General features: G+C 37.8%; 1 protein-coding gene across 4 annotated transcripts in view; it reads left to right on the forward strand.

Annotated features, from left to right (window-relative positions):
* LOC129514595 (rotatin) overlaps nucleotides 1–23,727 on the forward strand; it is a 144,807-nt gene extending 121,080 nt beyond the window's left edge. For 3 of the 4 annotated variants that reach the window (XM_055333317.1, XM_055333318.1, XM_055333319.1), the window contains 9 exons: nucleotides 3,241–3,346; nucleotides 4,299–4,396; nucleotides 5,806–5,883; nucleotides 9,685–9,811; nucleotides 11,967–12,169; nucleotides 15,299–15,566; nucleotides 20,905–21,008; nucleotides 22,108–22,177; nucleotides 23,109–23,727. In XM_055333317.1, coding sequence (XP_055189292.1) covers nucleotides 3,241–3,346; nucleotides 4,299–4,396; nucleotides 5,806–5,883; nucleotides 9,685–9,811; nucleotides 11,967–12,169; nucleotides 15,299–15,566; nucleotides 20,905–21,008; nucleotides 22,108–22,177; nucleotides 23,109–23,194 — 1,140 coding nt within the window. In that variant the 3' untranslated portion in view covers nucleotides 23,195–23,727. Of the gene's footprint in view, nucleotides 1–3,240; nucleotides 3,347–3,602; nucleotides 3,778–4,298; nucleotides 4,397–5,805; nucleotides 5,884–9,684; nucleotides 9,812–11,966; nucleotides 12,170–15,298; nucleotides 15,567–20,904; nucleotides 21,009–22,107; nucleotides 22,178–23,108 lie in introns of those variants that run through there. The other variant, XM_055333320.1, reaches the window with a different exon arrangement.
* Nucleotides 23,728–26,093: the final 2,366 nt, after the last annotated feature.

Here is a 26,093-nt window from a genome sequence, read left to right on the forward strand (position 1 = left end):
ATATCAGTTTTTCTATGTATTCATTTTAGAGCGTGAAACATGTTATAAGTTTTGTACCCAACTAGAAGACTTCTGCCTTTTTCCTTTATTTCCATCTTAGAGACAACTACTCATACCTCTTTTAGCTGATTGTTTTATGCTTCCCTAAATGTCTCTAAATAGCATGCTTGTATTTCTCTATCTTAAACATTATCTGTTGACTTGCTGCTTTGGAAAATGAGACTTCAGTTCCCTTTCCAGGCTCCACCCACCTACCTGGCCATAGTGGGCTTTCTTCTTGTTCCCTGCTTTCCTGTATCTTCATGGAGACTAGAGATAAGGCATGTATGGTGGTAAGTCTGAAAATACTGCACACAGTTGAACTGTGCTTCAGACAGTGTCCCTCTTTCTTTGCCTGCCCAACTTCCTTTTTCCTTAGAGGTAACTGTTGTATTATTTTTAAATTTGCTGATTTTCTATTATTACTAGTAAGTTTCGTGCACTTTGCCAGCAATCAGATGTCCTCTCACTGTATTCAAACATGTCAGAACTTAATAAACTTAAGTTTTCTTCTTCTTACATAATTTCTCTTTTCTTTTTTTTCTACTCTTTATTTTGGTTTCTTTTTTCTGGTTAGAGCTTTTCTCACGTATCTGGTAATCTTGGTTGTCTGCTGCATTTGAAACTGGGAGACCTTAAGTTAGATGGAAAGCCCTGCGCATCTGAGTGGAGCCTGTCCAGTACAAGTGGTATGGTGTAAGGGGATTTGGGCACAGCCCTTTGTAGCCTGCCTTCTTGATCTTGTCAAAATCTCCAGAGAAGAATCTTCTCATCTCCTGCCTGGAATGAAAATCCAACTGCCAAGTGTTTTGCCACAAAGTAGGAGGAAGAGAGCTAGGGTCTTAGAAGTCAATTTGCACATGTCACTTAATCCTTCCTGTTTTCAGTGTAATACCCCCACCACAAATATGCCTCATATTTGCCAATTTAGAACCTTTCTAATTTATCCTCTCCAGAGACTAAATTTCCAGGATCTTGCAAGGGGTAGGGGGAGGAAGAATGACTTGTCTGTGCAGAGATTTGTGGGTGGTGGGGAAAACTTGGTCCTCAAACTGCTTTTCAGAGACTTCAAACAATTCTCCTTTGTTCTCACTTCCAGGGGTACCTGGTGCTAAATTTCCTCAGCTCTTTGCAATTCATTGTATGGATAGGGGTGGTATTCTGGGTTCTCAAGCCTGCTGATGCATTTGTTGTTCACCCATGTGCTTTCTAGTTTCCCAGACTTGTCATATGAATCACTGAGTGAGTGTGTTTGTCTGTCTGTCTTGATGTTTAATCCCATTTCTATCATTTCGGTGAGATTTCATGAGGGAATAAAAGACACATTTGTGTGTACAACTGTTTCCTAGAACTCTGACCTCTTTTTTCTGCCTCATTGCTGCGGAGAATAGATGAGTAATATATTTTAGTGAGATCATTTTGGTTTTTCTCAAAACATTAATACATGCAGTTTCAATAAGGGTATGTATATGAGAGTGGTTTTCTTGTTAGTGGTGAAGATTAAGTTTATAGGCAAATTAGGATGCTCATAATTAACTATAATTATAGACCATGCTCCAAATATATTCATTATCCTAAATAATTTTCTGCCTTTTCCCCCCACCTTCTTCATGGTCACATTAGCATGATCTTTATCAAGCATCCCTGGGCCCAGACATGTAGTATCTAACTCATTGGCTAAATAGGTTACCTGCCTGGTTAGAGGCAGCAGTCCAAGTGAGATATTTAAGGTGAAATCACACTGCCCCTGGTGATGGGGCTGGAAGGGCCCCCAATTCTGCAGGCTCCTCCAGTGTTACACTGCCAAGTGTAGGCCAGTCAGGAATAGTGAAGTTGCATCTGTGTATGATATACTGTGTTTTATGTAAAATTTTAGTATTTTGAACTTAGTTTTAATGATGATATTATAAAACTGGATCATTGAGAATTACTGGTAGAAGGAAAAATTATAACTATGAATTATATCTAATATTTATAAGTCATATGAGGTGTTTCTAGTTCTTACACTGGAATTTATGAACCCTCTGAAATTGTAATTAAACTTCATATGTATATACACGTGAGAATCTTATCACAAAAGATTTCACCTGAATGTACTTAAGCCTTTAGAGCTACAGCACCCAGTAAATGAGAAATACAGAGCAGAGAATACACCTTCAAATCATCACAAGGAAGCAAGCACACAAACCCAGGATGTGGGACATTCTGTAGGATGACTGATCTGGTTTATTCAACAACTCAACAACATGAGGGAACAAAATGAAAAACTCTGTTGGGTGGGTTGAGAGGTGTGAGGGATGGCAAGTGCTCTAGATTTAGGAGATATATAGATACGACTTTATTAAGTGCTGATTCCAATAAACCAACTATGAGGAGACATTTTTGAGACGAAAGAGAAAATCTGAATTTGGACTGGATATTAGGTTGATACCAAGATAAATTATTAAATACGTTAAGCATGATAATGGCTTTATGGGCATATATATTAGAATATGACATTATATGATATCTAGTATTGAAATAGTTCAACCAAAAATTTTTAAAAAGAGAATGTTATTCTGTTTTCTTCACTCTTGCACATATTTGAAATTTTTGGTTATGAAAAATTTTTTTAACTTGTAAATATCAAATGTATAAAAGAAACATACCAAAATGTTAGTATTTTCAAAATTACAAGTGATTTTGTTAGTTAAGTAAGTCAACAAAATTAATAAATAATATTTTTTTGAAAAACATGTAATATGACAGATATATGTTACTGTAGAAATGCAAGCTAGAAAGAACCACATCCCCTGAGAAATGGGTATATTTGGTGGAAGTCAAGGGATGGGGATGTGTCTCAAGAAGAAGATAGAAGGAATTTGATGGCAGTTCTATTCAGTTTTCTGAGGGCCCTTTTTAATAAGTTACGTAGATATATGTACATTCCCTGGTGAATTTGAGTAAGTGCACAGTTTTTGCTTTACATGATGAGCCTTTGAGAATGATTGTTGCCTTTTCCATACTGTAAATTTCTTCTACAGTCCTTTTCACACAGAGCATTCTCAATCTCAAATCTTAATGATTTATCAAGTTTCAGTGAATTTCATGGAGTAGTTGAAACCTAGCAATACCTTTTAAAAAGACTACATCTTTTATTCACAATGGTTTTGCTCCAGATTAAGTTTTTCTTCAAGGCAGTTTGATATATATTCTTTGCAGTGCTATGAAGGAAAATCCTCCAAAGATGTCCTGAAAAGAGTTGCTGCAAATACACTGATGTCACTTCTGGCTGTCAGTAGAAGAGCACAGAAACAGGCTTTGAAAGGTAACCATGTGACACATCAACTTTTATGGCATGTTGTCAGGTCATATATTTTACTGCTTATTAATTTTAATTTTCTTTGGATTCAAAATGTAAAGAACTTATAATCTCAGTGATTAAAAAGTTTTTCTCATACAGAAACATAGTAAATATGCATAACTTTTAAAATAAAAAGATTACATATGTATTACTTTTTGAGTAATGATTCTTAATCTAGAGACTATATAAATATTAGGGAAGCTTTTTTTTTTTTTTAAAGATTTTACTTATTTATTTGAGAGACAAAGAGGGAGCGCATGACTGAGGGGAGGAGAAGAGGTAGAGGGAGAAGCAGATTTCCATGCTGAGCAGGGAGCCCGTCGCAGGGCTGGATCCTAGGACCCTGAGATCATGACCTGAGCCGAAATCAAGAGTAGAATGCTTAACTGACTGAGCCACCCAGGTACGCCTATTAGGAAAACTTTAAAAAGTAACACATCACTCAGTTTCATAATACTTAAATATTTGTAACCACAAGCACATATTGCATACTTGAAAAAAACCACAGTCTTGATAGTAGTAACAACGGTGTTAGATGATCCTATATTTTCACATAAATTTCCCTTCCAGAATGTTGTGACTTCTTGTCTGTAACTGGGGGAACACAGGGCTAAGAGTTAAAGAGAATAACATCAACATCAAGTCTGGTAATTTCAATTGTGATTTGCTATTAAAGCAAATTATGCATGCCTCAGAACATAAAGTAGATTTGGGGAGTATCATACTAAATTGAAAACATTGAAATTGTTAAACATTTTAGTTCTCTTTTTCTCTGATCTGTTAATCTCCCACTGAAAATAGCAAAATGAGGTTGGTCAGAAATATACACATTATTTTTTGGAGACTTTGTTATATATGGTTTCAACTTATTTGGGAATGGAATATCCTTTTGATTATTTTGGATTTTATCTTTCAGCCGATCTAATAGACAGCTGCATGGAGCAGATGAAGCACATTAATGCCCAGCTGAACCTAGATTCTCTTAGGCCTGGGAAAGCAACCCTAAAGAAACAGGTAACTGTGAATTCCAGGTATCTGGATGGATGAAGGAGTGACATGGAGACCATCACTCCAGTTTCCTGTGCTTATACATGACATCATATTTGGTAGAAATGTGTATCTGATTTAGAGGAGAGATATAGTTAGATAAATTAATGGGATTTCTACATTAGCAGCTTTGGGCTTGGGCTTGTGTGTGTATATATGACTTAAGTTTCATTTAAAGATCTTAAAATGAGGTTTACGTATTACATGTTTTTGTTACTGTAAACATTTTAGAGTGTGTATATTTCACCAGATAAATTGTTTATACTACAAAAGAAGATATTTTCTCAAAGCAAGCATGGATGCACTAGGAATGAGATATAACTTACTAAGCTTTTCTATGTGCCAAGGAACTGTTCTAAGTATGTCATATTTGTTATCTCATGAACACGCAGGCCAACACAGTCATACAGCTAGGAACTGATAAAGCCAGTAGTTGCTCTGTATCTGGGTGGTTGTAGAGCTGGTATTCCTAATCTCTGTTTATTCCTTCTATGACTTTTGAATGTCTCTTTCTAGTATCGAGTTTACTGGACTCGTGTTCAAAATGCATGCTTATGTAAGCTCAAGATAACACCATTTTTATATAGTACTGATGATAATAATAATTGTTTAAAAAAATAGTCTGCCATACAGGCTTATTGAGAAGATGAATGCATATGTATATAAACTTATACGTAAATATGTATATAGCTAAGGCCATTATAGCAGTGACCTATGTAATAACTTTTGTTGTGTTTTATAAGAAACCAAGAAAACGTCTTATTTAATAATTTTCTTGATGCAGGGGGTTACATGTTTGTTAGTTTCTTTTCTTCTTTTCCTTTTCTTCTCTAGGCAAAGGTTCTTTACTTCATCATTGAGAAAGTCAGCCAACACCTGATATGATTGAAAACCAGTCAGTACCTGCTTCACTTTATTGAGATGAAACATGGAGCCTATTATATATCTCAGTTCCTCCATGCTTGATAGAACAGAAATAGCTTTTTCGTAGCGGATGTGCTTCTTAAGATATGGTCATCTTTTAGGGATCATTAGCTTGTCAGTCCCCTCAGAGTTATGGTGGTCAGGTGCCACGAGAGCATACCTGCATTGTAATGTGACTCAAAGGAGAAGGAATTACTTTATATAAAAAGTTGAATATGGGCAGCCCTGGTGGCTCAGCAGTTTAGTGCTGCCTTCGGCCCAGGATGTGGTCCTGGAGACCCAGGATCGAGTCCCGCATCGGGCCCCCTGTGTGGAGCCTGCTTCTCCCTCTACCTGTGTCTCTGTCTCTCTCATTGTGTGTCTCTCATGAATAAATAAATAAAATCTTTTTTTTAAAAAAAGTTGAATATGCCATTGTGTTCAGATTTTTAAACTGCTTTTTGTTTAAACAGGAGGACGGTTTTATTAAAGAGTTAAGCATTGCCATGCAGCTTCTAAGAAACTGTCTTTATCAAAATGAAGAGTGTAAAGTAAGTAAAACGATGCTTCAAAATTTTGATAGTAATGCTGGCATTAAACTAATTTTTAGGGGATCCCTGGATGGCTCACCGGTTTGGCAACCTGCCTTTGACCCAGGGCATGATCCTGGAGTCGCTGGATCAAGTCCCACATCGGGCTCTCTGCATGGAGCCTGCTTCTCTCTCTGCCTGTGTCTCTGCCTCTCTCTCTGTGTGTCTCTCATGAATAAATAAATGAAATCTTTAAAAAAAAAAAACAGTAATTTTTATATGAGATAATATAGGATGAAGCATGAAAAACTCTTCAGATTTTTTTTTGAAGCATAGCTAATTGGTCCGTAAAGTCATTGTTAATTCATAGAAATGGATGCATCTTGTTATTCTTTAACATTGATGGCATTTCTTGTTTATATCAGCATTTTAACTTTATCCCTGAAACTTCAGGCAGCTAAAGCAAACTTGAGCTTCTTTCTCTATGGTTACACATTTTAGTTGTGTTTTTTACTAAGATGGAGTTAAGTGGTTATGTACATCTTATAAAGCAGAGTTCTTTCAAAGTCCGTTGTCAAGTAGCTGTCTAGGAAATAAGTGGCGGTATCTGTATCCATAAGGAAAAAAGAGTGTCTCCTGTTTGGGTAGAAAATGCTTACTGCTGTCACTGAGCATGGCCCTGTTCACCTTGGGAGGCTTTTCACCTCTTGCTTTACTGGACTCATGTTCAAAATGCATGCTTATGTAAGCTCAAGATAACACCATTTTTATATAGTACTGATGATAATAATTGTTTAAAAAAATAGTCTGCCATACAGGCTTATTGAGAAGATGAATGCATATGTATATAAACTCAGCCCCTTTGCCTGGGAAGTACTGAGGTGTTTTGTTGTGTCTGTGAGCATTGATGCTGTCATTCATTCTCATTCATTTACTTATAATTTTTAAAAAGATTTATTTATTCATTCTGGGAGAGAGGGAGAACGTAAGTACATGAGCAGGGGGAAGGGCATAGGGAAAGAATCTCAAGCAGACTCCCTGCTGAGCAGGGAGCCCGACATAGGGTGCTATCCCAGGACCCTGAGATCATGACCTGAGCCAAAACCAAGAGCTGGCTGTTCAACTGACTCAGCCACCAGGCGCCCCATTGATGCTGTTATTTAAAATACTGTGTTAGTAACTGTTATATAAGATACAGTGTCTTGAGCTCTTTGATTTGCTTTGTCATGGTGATACAACACTTTTGAAGCACCAGCTTTCACACAGAAATACTGTGGAAAATGAATAAAAGAAAGATAAATTATAGGAGCTTCCTTTTTAAAGAAGTTTTTTTTTTTTTGCTTTTACTTGTGATGAAATTGGAAAAAACATTTCTAGAAAATGAACATTTTGAACATACTCCTTAGGCTGTGTTAATTTGTTCATGATGTGTTACTAGCAATTTACATTTCAAAACAAGTTGATGGGAATTAAATGTTTATCAATTTTACTAAAATTCCCAATGTATGAAGTTTTTACTCAAAATGGAGGTGTCATTTACTAAATTTGTGATCCCTTATGCTACATAATGTGCTTGTGACTGGATGCAGTTGATATTAATCCATGACACCTTACACTGGGAATACCCTGGAACGCTTTCCAGGTAGGATCTGCTCATAGAGATTTATGAGATGCTAGCTAGTACTGGTTATAAATATAGTGTTCACATTGGTGTCACATTAGCCATCTATGAAAGTGTAATTTCTCACTAAGGCAAAGCATTTCTACATTTCCAAGTTGTTTAATAAGGAATAAATTTGAAGAGTACTTCGATTACTGTTGAGTATAAATACAGTCCTATGGGGTAAAGATTCTTAATTTCTTTTCCTGTTCCAACTTACCTGTGGAGTATAAGATGCTCCCAGTACTAATCATTGGGTACTCTTATGGTAATTCAACAAGTCATGCATGCCTCCCTTACACCAGCATACACGTGGGACATTAAAGAGTTTCCATACTGGGAAGATGGTGATAGCTGTGAGGTAAATAGAATTGGGCAAGGTTAGAGGTAAGGGATAGGTGGGAGATGATGAGACCCCAGCTGGGGCAGGTGGAGAAGCGAAGGAGGGTAGGGAGATACTGAGGAGAAAAGAGAAATGTAGAATGATTTCCAGGCTCTACTTTAATGCAAGTGCACATGATAGAGCAGAGTGTAGGCATGAGAGAGCGTAATGTTTAGGTTTACACACGTTAATGTGAAGGGTCTTTGGGACATCCAGGGGGGAAGATGGCTGGTAGTCAGTAGATTACAGGGCTCCGGGGTTCTGAGTGGTGATACAGTTTGAGGATATTAGGAATTACCAGTGTAAACTGTTGAAATTCCCCAAAAGGCTGTACATGAAAATATCTGTGGAAACTATAAGAGAAGGCAGATTCTAGCTGGGAAAGGAGTGCCGGAAAGGATTTGAAGATATCCCGGGGTCGAGATGGTATGTGGAAATAAAGAAAAAGCAGACCTTTAACAGGTGCCATGGTGGTCTTGCTAGCACCATTAGGACAGAAAATACATTGAAGTGAGTTGAAGATTCAAGAAGAGATGGGATGTGATGGCAGTAAGAGTACTCTTTCTAGAAGATTGGTCATGAAAAGCAGCATTGATAATTTAGGACATATAGCATTATAAGAAGTTAGTCTGTATGTTTGTTTCTCCTCACATATAACCTGCTTGAACATAAATAGAAGTGATCAACTTGGGGATTTGCTATTAAAGAGACAGGAAGAACAGAACTAATTGATGGATGAAGCTCCCTGAGGAGGGGGTAGGCTGTGTTTCAGAACACAGTTGGACTTCCTGACCTCCAGCAAAAGAGGAACACCTATTCCTTTTTCTGGGCAGGAACAATGGATGGAGACACAGATAAACTAGGTTAACAGAACTGCAGAGTAGAGAAAGAGCTTAGACCTACTTGTTTCTGTTTTCTCAGTAATCATAGGGCTCTCTTCCAGGCTTATGGAAAGTGGGATGAATAATATTGGGAATGATGTCAAAGCTAATGGAGAGGGTTGAACACTAGGAATAACATCTCACTGTCTTCTGCCATTGATGCTGCGTAAAATTGTATAGGATACGTGTATTTATATAAATACCCACGTGTGTGCATATAGGTCTATAAGTTACCTAGTAATTCCTGTTCACTTAAACAATTGCTGCATTTACTGAAAACAGTTAGTATGTATAAATACATAGTCTTTGTAATAAAGACTATGAATTACTTAAGAATTTATTGGTTTAACATATTAACACATATTAATTATTCATATAATTAAATTTTAGTATATTCAAATTATTTACAAACCGTAATCTACTTCTGACCTGTCCACACTTACCAGACACACACACACATATACACACAGAGAAGAGAGAAGGTGGAGGGCAAACTTGAAACTGTTCAGTATGTTTACTTAACCAGAAAATCCCATTTCTTAACCATACTGGAGTATTTATAAGAATTTATTCAGTATAGTGAGATATCACTGTCTTGCTTAATTTACATGTTCAGAAGCTGTTTTTGTAGCATTTCTTACCTAAGTTGTATACTGTGGCCATGTGAGTGTTGAAGGGACTTCCTGAGGCTGGCTGGACTCATGGTCCCAGCAGTCCTGGGCAAGGTGCTGAATCTGTCTGCAGAAATTGTAATGCTAGCTTGAACTAATCAGAACAAAGATGAATTCAGTTTCTGTCTCCTTATGTTGGTAACTTGATTTGTTTTTTTTTGACTTGATTTTAATTTTATATTTTCATATATTCAGACTAATACCGTCCATATTTCCTTTTCACAACAGGAAGCGGCTCTTGAATCTCATCTTGTTCCTGTCTTGCACTCTCTCTGGCCTTGGCTTTTGATGGATGATTCATTGATGCAAATTGCTCTGCAGCTACTTTGTGTCTATACTGCAAATTTTCCAAATGGTAAATAGATCCCCAGCACTGCCTTTCTGTAATATCACTAAAATACTAATTTTATATAATGTTGTTTAAAGTGGACTGGAAAAACAAATATGTATTTTGAATCATTTCTTCTACTTTGGAGTGTATGTTGGTTAGAGCGAAGCTTTCTCAAAGGTATTATAAGATACTTCAGCATGTGTTTGTTGAGATAGGAAGAGTCATTAGATAGCTCAGGGAATAGAGAGGGAGAAACTTGCCTGCTTATATGGCAGTAGGAAAATTTAATAGGAAAATTGAGAGAGTAAAAATTATGATATAAGACGTTAAAAACCGGGAAGGTTAAAACTTTTATAGATTCTAGAGTAAGAGCTGGCATGATAAAAGGTAGCTCTGGATACAGTCTACCTTGTGATAACTGATGTCATTGGGACACCTCTTTCCATTCCTTTAACAGCGGTTTTATTGAGAAGCCACTAAGGGCCACACATTGTTAGAGGCCAGCAGCTAAGAGTGAGCAAAGGCCAGGGTGGAGGTGATTTGAGAAGAGGAGGTGTGTGAAGTAGCTGTTTGAACTGAGGGAAAGCGTGTCCACCTTGGAGGTAAAATAGAATTGCTGACAGTATTCACTTCCCCTTAAAAACTCAGAGTTATACACATAAGATCTTGTCAGCAAGTGTGTGTTCTTACTTCTAGCCACCATTCAGCAGCTCAGCAACTGGGTTCTCCAAATTTTGAACGATATGCAGAGAAAGGACTGGAACTCAAAACAATTCAGAGTCGTTCTAGTCATTACCATGATAGACACCGATCGATTCTGCAATAGACATGGACCTCTACCCCAGCTCTGGTCTGTCCATTCCTGGAGTCCACCCTGCTTGTCTCACCAGCAGAAACTGATGGTGTAGGCAGACCTTCAGGTTCTGGACTCCTGCACTTTCACTCCTGCACAGAATTTTCTTGTCTCCATTCTGTTACTAACTGTCTTGTTCTTCTGTTTGGATGGTCTCCTCTGGCTGCATCCTCCGGCTCACCACCTCCTGACGGCATGATCAGTGCAGTAGAGCTGTCTGTCCAGTGCTGCATCTGTGCTCTATGCTTCTGTCCCCTCCTTCACTCCTTAGCTTAGGGTTAGGGAAGTCAGGAGGGACAAAATCAGCTGCTAAACATTGAGCCAAAGAAACATATTTTAAATCTCTTGAGGCTATAGTCTGTGTTACTCTTATACTTCAAATTGATGTAAGTCTGAGATTGTGGTTAGGTAACTAAATTGAGGAAGAAATTTTATTTTCCTACCTGGTTTGTTTTCAAGCAAAACTGTACCATTTAGTAGATTTGATAGAAACCTTGCTATTTGGACACTGTATATAGTATGAATACAGGAAAGATCACTATATTTATTTGTGTTTCCTTGCCTTCTATGACTTTATTTTGCAGAATGTATTTGATTCTGATCTGTTATACTTAGGCTGGCCTCCTCACATGGACTTTCACAAGTTAATTATATTTTAGATTTATGTTACAATACAGTAAAATGAATTTCTAATTCTTCTATGATTATTTTACTCCCGTGATAAATCCCATATGGTTGTTTAATTTACTGAGAAAACACTGAATGCTGGAAAATCAATTTACGCCACTGCTGGCTCTTGCTGCTTATGAGCTGTGTCACTCTGAGCAAGTTGCTGGCTTTTCTGAGGTCTATGCCTTTATTTAGAGTACTTGGCTGGTACCATTTGTTCTGGGCCCACACCCTGGGATCATTTCATCCCTCTTTTTTTTCCCCTTCCATAAAATGAAGGCATTAGATCAAGTTACCTCCCATTTCCAAAATTCTGTTCTTCTACACAAGTCTTTATTTAGATGTCTTTTTAAGGAACTATTTAAAAACTTCTTATGCATATTCTAGTCTTTAAAAGAATAAACTTAGCATTTTAAAATGCCCTGTTGAGATCATTAGACCCTTGGTAAAGATGGCAGATCCATTAAACTAAATGAGACTTCAGCACTAGCCTTTAGTGCTGATTTGCAGTTCATAGGTAGTGGATAAGTCATTGATGGACAGATATGCTTCACGGCTTAGGTTTTGTTTTTTGTTTTTTTTTTAACTAAATAATGAAACTAAGAAGACATTGTGAAAGGCTGGTTTTTTGTTTGTTTGCTTGTTTTATTTTTTAAGGTTGCAGTTCTCTTTGTTGGTCAAGTTACGGACAATATCCAGCTCAAGCTGCGTATAGAGGAGCCCCTAGCACCTCTCTGATGGGGTGTATCCTGAAGTTGGCTTCCCAGATGCCTCTTGAGAACACTGCAGTTCAGCAGATGGTTTTTATGTTTCTTTCAAACCTGGCCTTATCTCATGACTGTAAAGGAGTAATTCAGAAAGTGAGTACTTAATCTCTCCTTCATAACTTTTTTTTTTTTAAGATTTATTTATTTATCTTAGACAGTGGGTATGAGAATTAGAGGAGGGGCAGGAGAGCAAGAGACTCTCAAGCAGACTCCATGCTGAGTGCGGAGCCTGATGGTGGGCTGCATCTCACGACCCTGAGATCATGCCGTGAGCCAAAATCAAGAGTCAGACTCTTAACCCACTGAGCCACCCAGGAGTCACCTTTATAGCTTGAAAAAAAAAAAAAAAGTAAAATAATACTTCTAATGGAGAACATGTAAAAAATCTAGAACTTAATTTCTAAAAATTAAATTATTATGATTTCAAGGCATTGTATTTTAAAAGATTGTAAAAGGATTAAGAAGTTCACTTTGTTTAAAGCCAGTTGATAGATAACACATGAAAAGTGACAAGCTAGAGAATGATCATTCCATTTCTTTTTCGTTTATCTTCTTAGCTTTTGGATTATATTTTATCTTCCTCAAAAATGAGGGATTTAGAAAGACAGCTGTCTTACATTTATTTGAGATCATAAAAGTAATGTATTAGTCTTTATGTAGACCAAATTGAACAGTAACCATTTCCATTCAATTTGCATTGTCAAAACGGTATGTGAAATCACAGCTGCCTCTCCCCACTTAGGCCTAACTTCTTTTTTGTTTTGTTTTGTTTTTTTTTTTAAAGATTTTATTTATTTATTTGAGACAGAGCACAAGTGGGGGGGGGGGCAGAGGGAGAAGGAAAAACAGACTCCCTGCTGAGCAGGGAGCCTGACTGAGACTGGATCCCAGAATCCTGGGATCATGACCTGAGCCAAAGTCAGATGCTTAACCCACTGAGCTGCCCAGGTGCCCTGAGACGTAACTTCTTTATGACATAAAATGTTATCAGTCCTCTGGAACTCCAGTGCCAAAACTTGACTTCTTATCACTGATTTTAATCTAGGGTAGTTTACAAAGGATTGAATGAGTTAAATTCTAATACACATGTTCAGTGAGATTATATTTAGATATGTATGAACATAATCCATAATTTAGAAGATACTTTAAGATGTGAATATGATCGCATTATCTGTTGTTTACTAGTACCTAGTACTTTGAGTGTTTCTGTTTCTCTTATATGGAGGCCAAGACAAATTATGAAAATTGACAGCATTCATAAGAATTCAGTCTCCTTTTCCTCTATTGTGTCAGCTTCCCACCCACCCCACAAAACCCCACATTGATTGCAGTCTCTAGGTAAGAAACAGTCTTTTCAGTGGTGTGTTGGAGCTAAGTCAGGCTATCTATGAGTGTCATTGCTGATTTTTAGGAATTTTGTGACCCAGTTGACATCACGGTGCCACCTTGAAAGCAACCATGGTGGGAGTACTCACACTGTATACATTGGCAAAAGGTGCAAACCAGAGGTCCATTACTCCCAGCAGAGTTAGCTGTTTATTTACTGGCATAGGATTGGATATATCTGTGAAGTTCTACTGAACTGTCCTTGGAGGTGTGTGAGAGCACAGACTGGGGGTAGTGCTTCCTGCCCCTTCACATGGGTGAAGTAGAATGGGAACTCCCAGATGAGTGCTAATCAGGTCTCACGTGACTTTGAGCTGGAGGCCTTCTCTCCTTAAGCTTCATTTGTAAATTTCTCAGGTTGAACAACATAATCTTGAAGGTGTTTTCCACTCTCAGTCTGTGGTTCTGGTACTGTGTATTCATGCATATTTTGATGTGTATTTCACTGGACTCTGTTTCAGGTACAGCTAGCTCAGTCAAGTTGTTTTTACTCTGCTCTAATGAGGCAACCCCTGAGCTTCCCCTACTGCTTTGTCCTAATGAGCCCTGGTCACTACAGTTGGACCTCTCCATTACTCATCCCTGAGCATTAGAAACTGTAGCCAGTACAAAGGTCTTGTTTCTCTCTACCATGTCCAGTATAGGAAATCATCTACAAACATCTTTAGCTTCAGCAAAAAGAAGGAATGCCCATAGCTTATTTATAATTGAAGGCACTGCCATGTATTTTATCACTAGCCGTCAGCCCAAATCTCCAGTATCATGGCAGGATCTAGCTGAGTGGGAGAGGCACGGGATAAAGCTAGAAAGCATTAATTTGAACGGAATGATGAGAAGTAGATGTTAGTAATGGCAAGGACAGTGCAAACTGAGCATGTAGTTTTATAGTTTGCTTGTTGCTTGGGTTATATTGCTAATATTTCTATAGCTCATTTCATTCTTGTATTTTATTTTTTAAGTTCTTATTTAAATTCCAGTTAGTTAACATATACAAGTTAATATTAGTTTCAGGTGTATAAGATTGTGAGTTAGCACTTCCATATCATTATATCATTTCATTTTTTAGACTTAGGGTCGTTTCACATAAAAGTGTTAAATTTACCTTACAGGTTCAAGCCAACATCTTGATTTAGGTGCAGGGAACCCAGGAAATAGGCCATAATAGATTACTAAGTAGGAAAGAGATGAGAGAGAATCTGGACAGTTATGAAAGTTAAGTGATCACATTTCTATCTAACTGAAATGTTTGATGTTCGTCTATAAGTGTACTAGAATGGCATGTAGCCACGAGAAGTCATCTGCGAACTTAAGCAGCTCGGGTAAAGTGAATATGAGATGTACACATAGATTGTGTTATTTTTAAGAACGCTTGTAGCTATAAAGATTCAGATCTTTTCAGTCGTACTAGCGTTGTTAACTGGTATCCAAGACTGATTTGGGTTTTGTTTTTTTTTCCTCCCCATAGGATAGCTTTTAATGAGTAGCAAAATTGCCAGAAGGCAGACAGAAAGAGAAAACTCAGGAGGCCTGAAATAATCCCCAAACTGAACTATCCACCCAAAAATAATTAAGAGTTGACTATATGTAGTTACTTTAACCATCATCAGGAAAGAATTAGTAAGAATTAAAATTGGAGCACGATTTTGTTCTTCTTAACTTTTTCACTTATACCTGGAAACAATATAGATGGAGTATTTGGAGGGTAGTTGTTAGGAGAAAGGATGAATTAAGGTTGCAGAAAAGAAGAGCAGAATGCTAGTTAATTGGTCTCTAAGGGACAAGGAAAATAATGAAAAGATTCAAGAAGAAAATAATATTCTCTCTATTTTCCCACAGAGTAACTTCTTACAGAACTTTCTATCTCTAACATTGCCAAAAGGAGGAAATAAACATCTCAGTAATCTGACCATTCTTTGGTTGAAGTTACTCCTGAATATATCATTTGGAGAAGACGGGCAACAAATGATCCTGAGGCTGGATGGCTGTTTAGACTTACTTACAGAGATGAGCAAATATAAGCATAAGAGCAGCCCTTATATACCTCTTCTTATCTTTCATAATATTTGCTTCAGTCCTGCCAATAAGCCCAAGATCCTGGCTAATGGTGAGTATACACCACACAGTATACACCACACACGTACACACGCATCCACCTGTACATGTGGTCATTCCTAGAGTATTCCATTCAGATAAAAACCTAAAATTGTTTTATAAATAATTTGTCAGGTATTTGTTAAATACCACTGTGTTCAAGGCACTGTTGGAAGCAGAGGCTGTTGGAATGAATTAGGTGGATCCTCTCCTCAGAGATGAACCAGATGTGGCTCCAGCCTTCCAGGGACCAGGAACCTTCTCAGGGTTCACAGATCTTGCCCCTGGTGGCTGCACAGGATCCAGGAGGTAGCAGGGAGGAGGAGCATGGCGTCGGTGCTGTCTGGCCTCACCCCGACTTCTCCTGTCTCTCTCTCCTTGCTCCTCTAGGTCTCTGAGCAGCTGCTGTGTCAATGAAGCCTTTCCAGACCAACCTGTCAGCATGAAAGTCCCCACATCCCCTTCCTGCCCCCTCTACTTCCTTCTCACTCACCAGTCCATCTGCCTGTTTTATTTTTCTCCATATTGTTACCACCAGTTGAGATACTGTATGTTTTTGGCATGTATCTGTTTATTCCGAGTCTGTGCACACTAGGACATTAGCTCTTATAAGATCAAGAGGTTTTCATCTCTTTTCTTCATGTTTATCTGTAGCGTCTGGAATTGTGCCTATCACTAGTAAGCATCCCATGAGTATTTGGTGACTGGGAGAGAGCTCCTAAGCAGGCAGGAGAATTCAGAACCCAAGACCACATGGTGAAATTAGCCTTACAGAGACGTCATTCTCTGAGATACAGGACAGATGGAGGTGAGGATTCGGAAAAATTTTGAAGCAGAAGGAGAGAAATGGAAAGCTCTGTTTTTGCAACCATGTGCTGTTTCTGTGAGGAGAGTGTGAATTTTAGAGGGAGCAAGTTTTATTATAAGGTTACATTGCATTGTTTTTTTTTTGGAGGAAAAAAAAAAAAGAGTTGGGATCTAGACCTCCACACACCTGGTGTTGGATGCTCACTCCAGTATCACCTGAGACAGCTTCCCCTGGTCCAGTTTCTTCATCTGTAAAATAATCCTTCCTTTCTTGGTTTTGGTAGACATCAGTTTATAAACACACATGAAGTACCTAGTACCACTTATGGTATGTGGTAGATGCTGCAGATAGATTAATTCTGTTTTCCTTTCATGTTCTTTACTTAATCTTTTCTTAGAGGTGTTTTTCTATGGCACATGGAGTTTTCTAAGTGAGTGACAATGATTCTGCATATGTCCTGCTATGTATGCAGTGGTGATTCTCTTTTCCTGGTAATTATGGAATTGTTGGAAATACTGGGAAAGATTTTAGAAGCTCAGTCAGCTTTTAACTTAGCAAAATGAACAGTGGATATGAGCTCTGCTTTTCTATAGCTCCTCTACTGACGCTGTGCCAGCTGCCATGGGGTAGAGTGAGGATAATGATAGGCCCTGCCTTATAGGGCAATGAGATAGCATATGTGAGGGATCTGTTCCCAGACCTGCTATCACCTATTAGTTACTCATCTTTCTCAGAAGAAGTTTTTTCTTTGAGGACTACTCACTGCAACTTTCTTATTGAGAGAGTTAGAGAAAGAATGGGCTTTAGGGAATGCAATGAAAAGTCTACGTTTTCCCTCTGGATTTATTTTTAGTGTTTCTTTGTAATAGCGGTGCTCTGTCTTCTTCCTGAGCTTAAAGCAGTTGGACAAATTTTTGGTAAAAAAGAGCTTCCTCAGCCCCAGAGACATGCGATTAGGGGCCATCAAGGCAGGATAAGAGGCAGCAACTGGACAGTTTTTGTATGAACCTTTGAAGCACGTCACAGGCACTGCCCTCCCATTTCCACTTGGGGTCCAGAGGGAGGGCTTAGCAGAGTCAGCTAGTTTAAAATCTACCAGCTAAGACTGCAAAACTGATCATTAGTGCCCAAACCTCTGGTTTTGATGGTCAGAGATGGGGTGGGTTGTGGGGTTTGACCTTACTGTTAGGAATAGAGCTAGAGTATTCCTGGTAATGTAATGTCAGGCAAGGTCTTCTCTGAGAACAACAAAAATATGCTAAAAAATATAAATTTATTTATATTATTATTTATATTATTTATGCTATAAATATATCAGAAATCATCTTTAAAAAAAAAACCAGGGATCCCTGGGTGGCGCAGCGGTTTGGCGCCTGCCTTTGGCCCAGGGCGCGATCTGGAGACTCCGGATCGAATCCCACGTCGGGCTCCCGGTGCATGGAGCCTGCTTCTCCCTCTGCCTATGTCTCTGCCTCTCTCTCTCTCTCTCTCTGTGTGACTATCATAAAATAAATAAAAATTAAAAAAAATTAAAAAAAAAAAACAAAAAACAAAGAAAACCAAAGAACTGAGAAAATAGCGGGAAACTCTCAGGCCAATTGTGACTGGAAGTTCATGCCTAGAGAAACACAAAATATGTATATGAAATATGTATTTTTTGTTTCAAGGACATTTGCCAACATTGTACACTTGGCTTTTGTTTAGACATGCTGAGGAGTCAAGAAACAACAGTCAGGAGTGTCCAAGATGGGGAGTTTATAGGCCATGTTGTCTGTATTTATAGAGAACTCCAAAGAACTAGCCTTAGGAGAAGGATGAATCAAAATTACATTGGTTCCCCAACCCTTATCCAGGTGATTATAAAGAAAAGAAAAACAAGTGTGAGGAATGGGCACCACCTACTGCCCCTCACAGCGCTGTAGCCCAGAGATCTATGGCCCAAGTGACCTAAGACTTTGGTTTGAGCAGAACCTCGATTGACAGTAGTGCCCCTGGGTGCTTAGCAGAGCCAGGCTGCCCCTGATTTGTAGAGGACAAGTGCATACTAAGCCTCAGAGAACCTTCACGATTTTTCAAAAGTATCAATGTATTGTTAAATGTGACCAAGCTCATCAGGAAGGAAGCATGGCAACATGAGTAAGAACCAGCAGGGGGAAATACATCAACTTATCTGCCCAGACTTAGATATTAGAATTATAAAACACAGATTTAAAGATAAATTTAATATACCATATTTAGATAAGTAAGTGACAAGCTTGGAAATGTTTGCAGGAGACAGGAAAGTGAAAAATTGAAAGATTTAAAATAACCAAACAAATTCTATAAATATATAGGTACCAAACATGGGAGACCTTTGCTGAACTCTTGTATCTCTAGTCAGTCTGTGTTTGCAGTTCAATCATGATTTGACAGATGAAACTGCATCCCTGTCAGCTCTTTTTCCCAATAAATTTATTGTCATTAAATCTAATTTGTTAAATCTAATACTGTTAAAACTAGTTCTCACCTTTATGCAAAATGTAGTCGTAAAACAAACTTCTTTCAGCTTTACCATTAATTCAGCTCTGGTTTGTAGCATTTGTTGATTTTCATGGTGTAAATTACTCTTAGGATAGCTGATTTCAGGCTAGCAATATGATATTCCTAAATTTGTAACTAAATCAATTCTATTAAGAAGAAAGGTAATAAGTATTTAAAACTCATCATTTCCTACTTACTAGTTACATTTTACTGTTACCCATTCTCTTGAGGTTATATATATGTGTGTGGGGGGGGTGCTTATTTTATACCTATAATTTAAACTTAAAAATGTTTAATGTGCCTTTTTTGTATGCAAGTTATATTTCACAATGAAATGTATTTTTTTTTTAAATTCGTTGCTGCATCATTGGGGACACCACATTAATTGATCTGTATATGTACTTTATTAAATATGCTTAAGAAATAGTAACTGGTAGAAGGAGTTATTATAAACTTACTTAGAATATGGGTTTTATGTTCTCATATATATAAAAACATCACTTGATGATACTCAGGGATACAAAGGAAACTACCCTCTCATTTCATGATGTACCCTAAGAGTACCAGGTGCCACCTATAACTTCACATAGTGAATTTCATCAGATAAGTCTTGGTAAGGACTAGTTATGGCACAGGAAAAGCAAGGGAGGCTAGGAAATACAGAGAAGGTGGTAAGGAGTAGGGCCCAGTTGGCAGGGAAGTTCAGAACCCATATGTACCTTCTACACTGTCCCTCACTATACAGAAGATATTTTGTGGAGCAGCTTTTTTTCCTTCTCTATAAAAGATGTAAAATTCCTGGGATCCCTGGGTGGCGCAGCGGTTTGGCGCCTGCCTTTGGCCCAGGGCGCGATCCTGGAGACCCGGGATCGAATCCCACGTCGGGCTCCCGGTGCATGGAGCCTGCTTCTCCCTCTGCCTGTGTCTCTGCCTCTCTGTCTCTCATTCTATGTGACTATCATAAATAAATAAAAAATTAAAAAAAAAATTTAAAAGATGTAAAATTCCTTAAGATTTCTTTGACAACTAAATAGAATTACCTAAACAGCATTTTTGTTGCTTTAATTATGGAATCTTTCATAAACTAGTATTCATCGAGCCCCTAAAATAAATTGGCCTGATGGTTGGAATATTCACCATTGAGTAGACACACACTTTTCCCTCAACCGGGTTACAGTTTATTTAGATGCATCCACAGTAGAGTGGAGAGTGGTTATTCAGACAGAGTTCCCAATAACAACCCTTCAGAATGCTACATGTTTTTAAACATACATTTTAGAGGAAAAATGATTTGATGCAATTTAATGGTATATAAAAATAAGTAATAAGATAGGTTCATATGTTGGTCTGAAATACCCTGACAGTTTCCTTAGGACTGGACTTCTCTGCATCTTCACTTAAAATGAGTAGGCTGCTGCAGGTAATTTATAAATCTTGATTTCATACTCTGGCTAGCTTTGCAAAAAGGGGACATACCTTGAGTGTTGAATATGCCTTTAAATCACTTTTTCCTCTGACGTATATACATACACAGAAACATTTCTCTAAAATGTTTACTCCTTTTTTAAAGGGCTTAACTAATTTCGTTTTTCTTGATTACTGTTTTATATAGTAACCCATGCAGTTGATGTTCTTTTAATAGTCTTTATAATTTATCATAAGAACAAATCTGTTTGCCTGCACACCAAAATGTGAGCTATAATTGAACAGCTCATTTATACAACTCTTTGTATAATTATTTACTTCTGCACTATTGTTGTTTAAATGAATGTGCCTTTGTTGAATTAGGGCCAAAAAAATTAGGCTGCCACAGCTTTCCTGAGTATTCTATGCCTGTCATGAAAATAATTTGTTTTGAGGTTGTCCTCCCACACATGCTATACAAGATTGTTTTTGCCATAGTCTACTGATACCAACTTTGTATGTATTCTGATGGGGAGAAGGGAGTATCTGATTAGCCCAAGAACAGAATACATTGTAATATCTGGGACTGAACTTTTTTTTCTAATGTGTTTATTATTAGAAAAAGTCATTAGTGTGCTAGCTGCCTGTCTGGAAAGCGAGAATCAAAACGTTCAGAGGATTGGAGCAGCTGCACTTTGGGCTCTGATTCACAATTATCAAAAGGTCAGTTTTTAAAGTCGTTGTTATAGCCGGGGGCAAACACCGGGGGCAAACACTCTGAGAGTGTAGCCAGGGACGCCAGAAGAGTATCAGCAAGAGAAAAAAAAAAAAAAAACAAAAACACAAAAAACCATGAACTCAAAGACCTTGTTGCCTTATGCATTTATACAATTAATGAGCCATCAGTAGAAATCCTTTTCATTTAATTAACAGGATATCTCATTTCAGAAGTGTGTCTCTTTTGGGCGAATTTTCCCTGTTGATATAAATTGATTTGACATTGGTTTAATGTTTGTATAGATTGTTTCTGCTAAAAGATATATTAAGGAAAAATGCATCCTGAAATAAAACCAGATTGTGTGTGGTTTTCTGTGTGCCATTTCTGAGTTTTGAGAAACCTTGGTTCTTCTAAGGCTGCAGCCCAGGGCCAGTCCCAAGGGGACGATTGACAGGTGCGGACGTGCACTTGCTCTCTCTGACCTTTGGGCTTTTCTTTCTTTGCAGACACCTCATTCCTGAGAGAAATGCCCTTGTGTATATAGCAATTAAATAGTGGCCCAAATGTTAGACACTATTAGGATAGACACCATCCCTGAATGCCGAAAAAAATGCCAAATACTCTCGGCATTTGTCCCTTGTCTGTGCGGCTTATTCCCTCTGCTAGCTGGCGACAGTTCACACGAGGAAAGAGTCAGTGCTGTCACTTTCACCTCGTATCCCTAGGGCTTAGCACAGGATTTGACACTTTGCAGCTACTTAGTGAATATTTATTAACCAATTGTACGTTTGATATAATTCATCTGAAATCGGGGGTTTGAGAGAATATTAAATATTGAAACCAAGACTGAGTCTTCCTTTAAGGCTTGAGTTTGGGGAGAAGGGGTAAAGGGAAGGGCAGAGAAAGAAATGAGTTGGAGAAGGAAGGATGTCAGTGACAGTTGAGTGGGGTGCACTCATAGATAGTTCCCAGGCTCCATTATTGTACTTTATAAATGTTGTGCTTAGTGCTGTGGTCAGCAGTGGCAGCATTAGTATCGTAGTATCCTGAGCCTTAGCATATGGGAATAAATCTAATTAATGGATTGTTTTATGTTACCTGCAGGCAAAAATGACTTTGAAAAACCCATCCATAAAAAGAAGAGTGGATGAAGCATATTCCTTAGCAAAGAAAAGTAAGTTTTATTATGAAAGAGATTATAGTTCAACTTGGAAGCTGTTAAGTGAATTCTCTGATTAATGAATTGTTTGGATAGTTGACAGCAAGATGACAGTTTTCTATGGTGATGTTTGAGGAGCATTTTTATCGAAGCATTATAAAATGTACTGATATCTGGTCCATGCTTTTCATTATGTCACCTATTTAAATAATAAATTGTTTTGATAGATGAAGGCTTGAGATACAATTTCTTAAAACATGCCTTTGATCTTTCTCCAATTCATTTTCCTTTTCTTTCACTAAACTTCCTTTGCCAGTGGCTATACCACCGTGCTATAATGTGTTCTGAGGTGATAAGAACTGGGCCCAATTAGAATTGACCTTGAACAGAAAACTTTGATCTAACATCAGGGAGTTGAATTATAGTCCTCCGAGAATAGATTCCATTGCCCCTCTATCCTCTCAGCCCTGTGATGTGATCGTGATACAAGGCAGGGTTTTCTTTGACAGTTCGTTTTTCATTTTAAGTGAAACCGGTTTTCAATGAGCATTATTCTTTGAACATTTTTTATGCTAAGGCACTGTATTGTGTCTTTCTTGAACTGTACTAAGTCTGTTGGTTATTAGTTTGTGCTTTCCTGGTCTGATTCTTTATAAGTGGTTTGTGGATTTTTTGGTTTGTTTCTCACTTTGACCATGAGTTTCTAGAGGTTGTGAATAATTGAGTTATGTTAGAATTTATGCATTAGGAGAGATGGTTTAATACATGAAAAGAGCAAGGCATTCTTTTGGGGTTGTAGGTAACAGCTGCCATTATGGAGATGTATTGTTTTATGTTTATACTTTTTGATTAAATTATAAATAAAAAGTAAGTATGAATTCTGTTCTTAAGTGCAACATGAAATTTAGTAAACTTATTCTTCCATACTCTTATTTTTCTCTCTCAGCTTTCTCAAACTCAGAAGAAACCCCTCTAAATGCCTATTACTTGAAATGTCTTGAAAATCTCGTTCAGCTTCTTAACTCTTCCTGAGCAATGTGAGATTCTCCTCCCTGAAACTGATGGCTGCCAGACAGGTGAGCCAGGCTTGAAGCAAGCTCTGTGTAGCAGCCGTTACCTGGAGATATGCTAAATCTCTGCAAGGTGTTGTGCCCTTCCGGCCTGATGAGACATAAAACTGGTGACATCTCTTCTCTATCCCTTTGTACCAACTCTTTAAAGAGAGAGCAGCTGACAAGAAGATGATGGACAAAAGGCGTAGAACGTTTTGGGAACACAAACATTTTTACATTTTTCTATGCAATTTGCTTTGTAAAAATAATATTTAACAAAATAATAATATTTAATAAAATATTTTTAGATACTGAAAATCGACTAATAATTGCTTGTAGACTTTTTCAGTCTCATGAATGTAAATTGTAGTAATTGGAAGAAGACAGGATGTTCTCATTTCCTTCTTTTCCTTAATTTTTTTAGATGGATTTGGCTCTTGTCTCAGTACAAATCCTATTTCTCAAACCTTCATATTGCCCAGAACATACATATTGGTAAAGACGTATTTGTTTGTAAATGTCTCTGATTTTGTCAGTAGCTTCTTTATGCAATTTTTAGTGATATTAAGTCATTTCTATATGATTTATAAACCTGTTATACTTTATTACTTTCGCCTTTTCTTTTTCACCTATATTTTTAGTATTTTCACCTTTTAACTTCTGAAATGTAATAAAGAAAGAAGAATTAGAGTTTATGATCAGGTAGGCCTGGGTTCAAATTCTAGTTCAGCCTAAAACATCACGAAGAATAAGACTTATAAACAATCTAGCAGAAAGAAGTTGTGTCAAGAACTCATGATGTAACTCTTAACAAACATTAGTTTTAAACTGAGAATTTACACCAATATCATTCAAGTACTGATCACCTTCAGCAGTTTTCCCAACACTTTTGAAAGTAAGAAAATTCTGTGTAAGAGAAGAAAAATGCATCACTGTACACACTCATTATTTACACACATACACCTGTACACGCTCACTTACACACACACCTGTACATGCTCATTTTTTTTAATTTTTTTTTATTTTTTTATTTTATGATAGTCACAGAGAGAGAGAGAGTGAGAGAGAGAGAAAGAGGCAGAGACACAGGCAGAGGGAGAAGCAGGCTCCATGCACCGGGAGCCCGACGTGGGATTTGATCCGGGGTCTCCAGAATCGCGCCCTGGGCCAAAGGCAGGCGCTAAACCGCTGCGCCACCCAGGGATCCCTACATGCTCATTATTTAGGGAAAATTTTTCTAGTCAAATTAATAGGTTAATAAAAAAAATGACATTTTTAAAGTGCTTTAGCAAATTGCTATCATCACTAAAACAAGCCAGGTAATTTTATTTACGCTAGAGGCATGAGGACAGAACAAATGTTAAATATTGAAATAGAAGCACATAAATCTGTGGTGTCTGAAAATTATTGATTAGAGGTCTTAACGATGGATCTAGGAAGCTCAGGAGTTTCTGGGCCACCTAAGTTAATTCAAAGAAATGGACATGCCAATACTCTGAAAAATTTACCAATTCTGAGAGCAGGAATCAGGAATTATTTCTACCTTTTTTCTTCGTTTCTTATATTCTGTACCATTTTCTTGGTATTATCATATAAACTCTCACTGATGAGTAATGACATGGATTTCTTTGTAACTTCCACTTAAAAGAGCTCTCTCTATATCACAGGCACTATTCTCATAATGTTTATTATTTAGTCTGTCTTTCTCTAAAATACTGTTATCCCTGTGTTAGAGGTGAATAAATGGAGGCTGAGTATGGTCTGTGGCTGCTTACCTGTCTGTGCTATGCTGCCTCCTTTTTTTCCTTCATTGGAATTCCTGTCTTTGTATTTAGATCTTATACATAACTACCATTTTTCCTACAAAAATCAGATTTCTCCAGGGAAATGATAATTTCTTTTATGGTTCATTGATTGATTAATTGACCTATCAGGGTTATCTTTGCCTCATATCTTTGAAACCAGGAAGAGTTGTAATTGATTCCTTTCCCTAGAAGTTCCAGGTAATACTATGGGGGGAATTATAATGCAGTATCTTGAGCTACTCCAGGGATGTTACCTGCTGAAGCCCAGAAGGACTACCACTCCTGGAAGAAGAACAGAGGTCATGGCCTCAGGAGCAGCTGCACTGTCATCTCTTGGCGTCCAGGGACCTAGTCCTTTGACGGCAGCCCTTCCTATCTGTGTCTCTTCAGATTATGTCCAGCCAACCAATGAGGAAACTGGTAAGTAGGAGATTTCTGAGGTCACCAGCCCACTATTTCAGCTTTGACACTAACTTAGGACCAGCATCAAAATCCCCTAGGATGTTTGTTGATATACAGATTCCTGGACCCACTGAAAGGGAGTCTCAGGCCTATGTCCAGGAGAATTATTAGTGAGCTCCCCAAGTGATCTCTGCACTCACCACAATTTGAGAACCGATGATTAATCAATCTCTTGATTTTACAGAAAATTGCCTAGAACATGAAAATGATTTAACATTACTCAACTACTTAAGAAATCTGACTTAAATCTGGGTGTCTTGAATGTTAGTCAAGTGACTAGTCAATGGTAGTTAAACATTCCCAGTTTAGGCAGAGATTCAGAACATAGTTGTAGGGGACTAGTTCATGCCTAATGGTCTCCAAATTTCCCATCCCCTGGACTTTTTGGTTGTTTGGTTAGTATTGCCTGTGTGCTATGAATGTGCACAAAGCCTGTACCATTTTAAACAGAATGTGCAGACATTGATAGAGAGGCTTCAGAATTTAAGACCTTGAGCAGTTTACAGGAGGAGGCAGCCTTTGGTTTCAAAAACAGGAAAATGTAGAATACTTAGACCTACCTGGAACCTTTTTCTCCTCTTCCTAAAATCACTTTCTAATATGAATAGCTGG

The sequence above is a fragment of the Nyctereutes procyonoides genome, unplaced genomic scaffold (assembly GCF_905146905.1).
Source record: "Nyctereutes procyonoides isolate TBG_1078 unplaced genomic scaffold, NYPRO_anot_genome, whole genome shotgun sequence".
Lineage (NCBI taxonomy): Eukaryota > Metazoa > Chordata > Mammalia > Carnivora > Canidae > Nyctereutes > Nyctereutes procyonoides.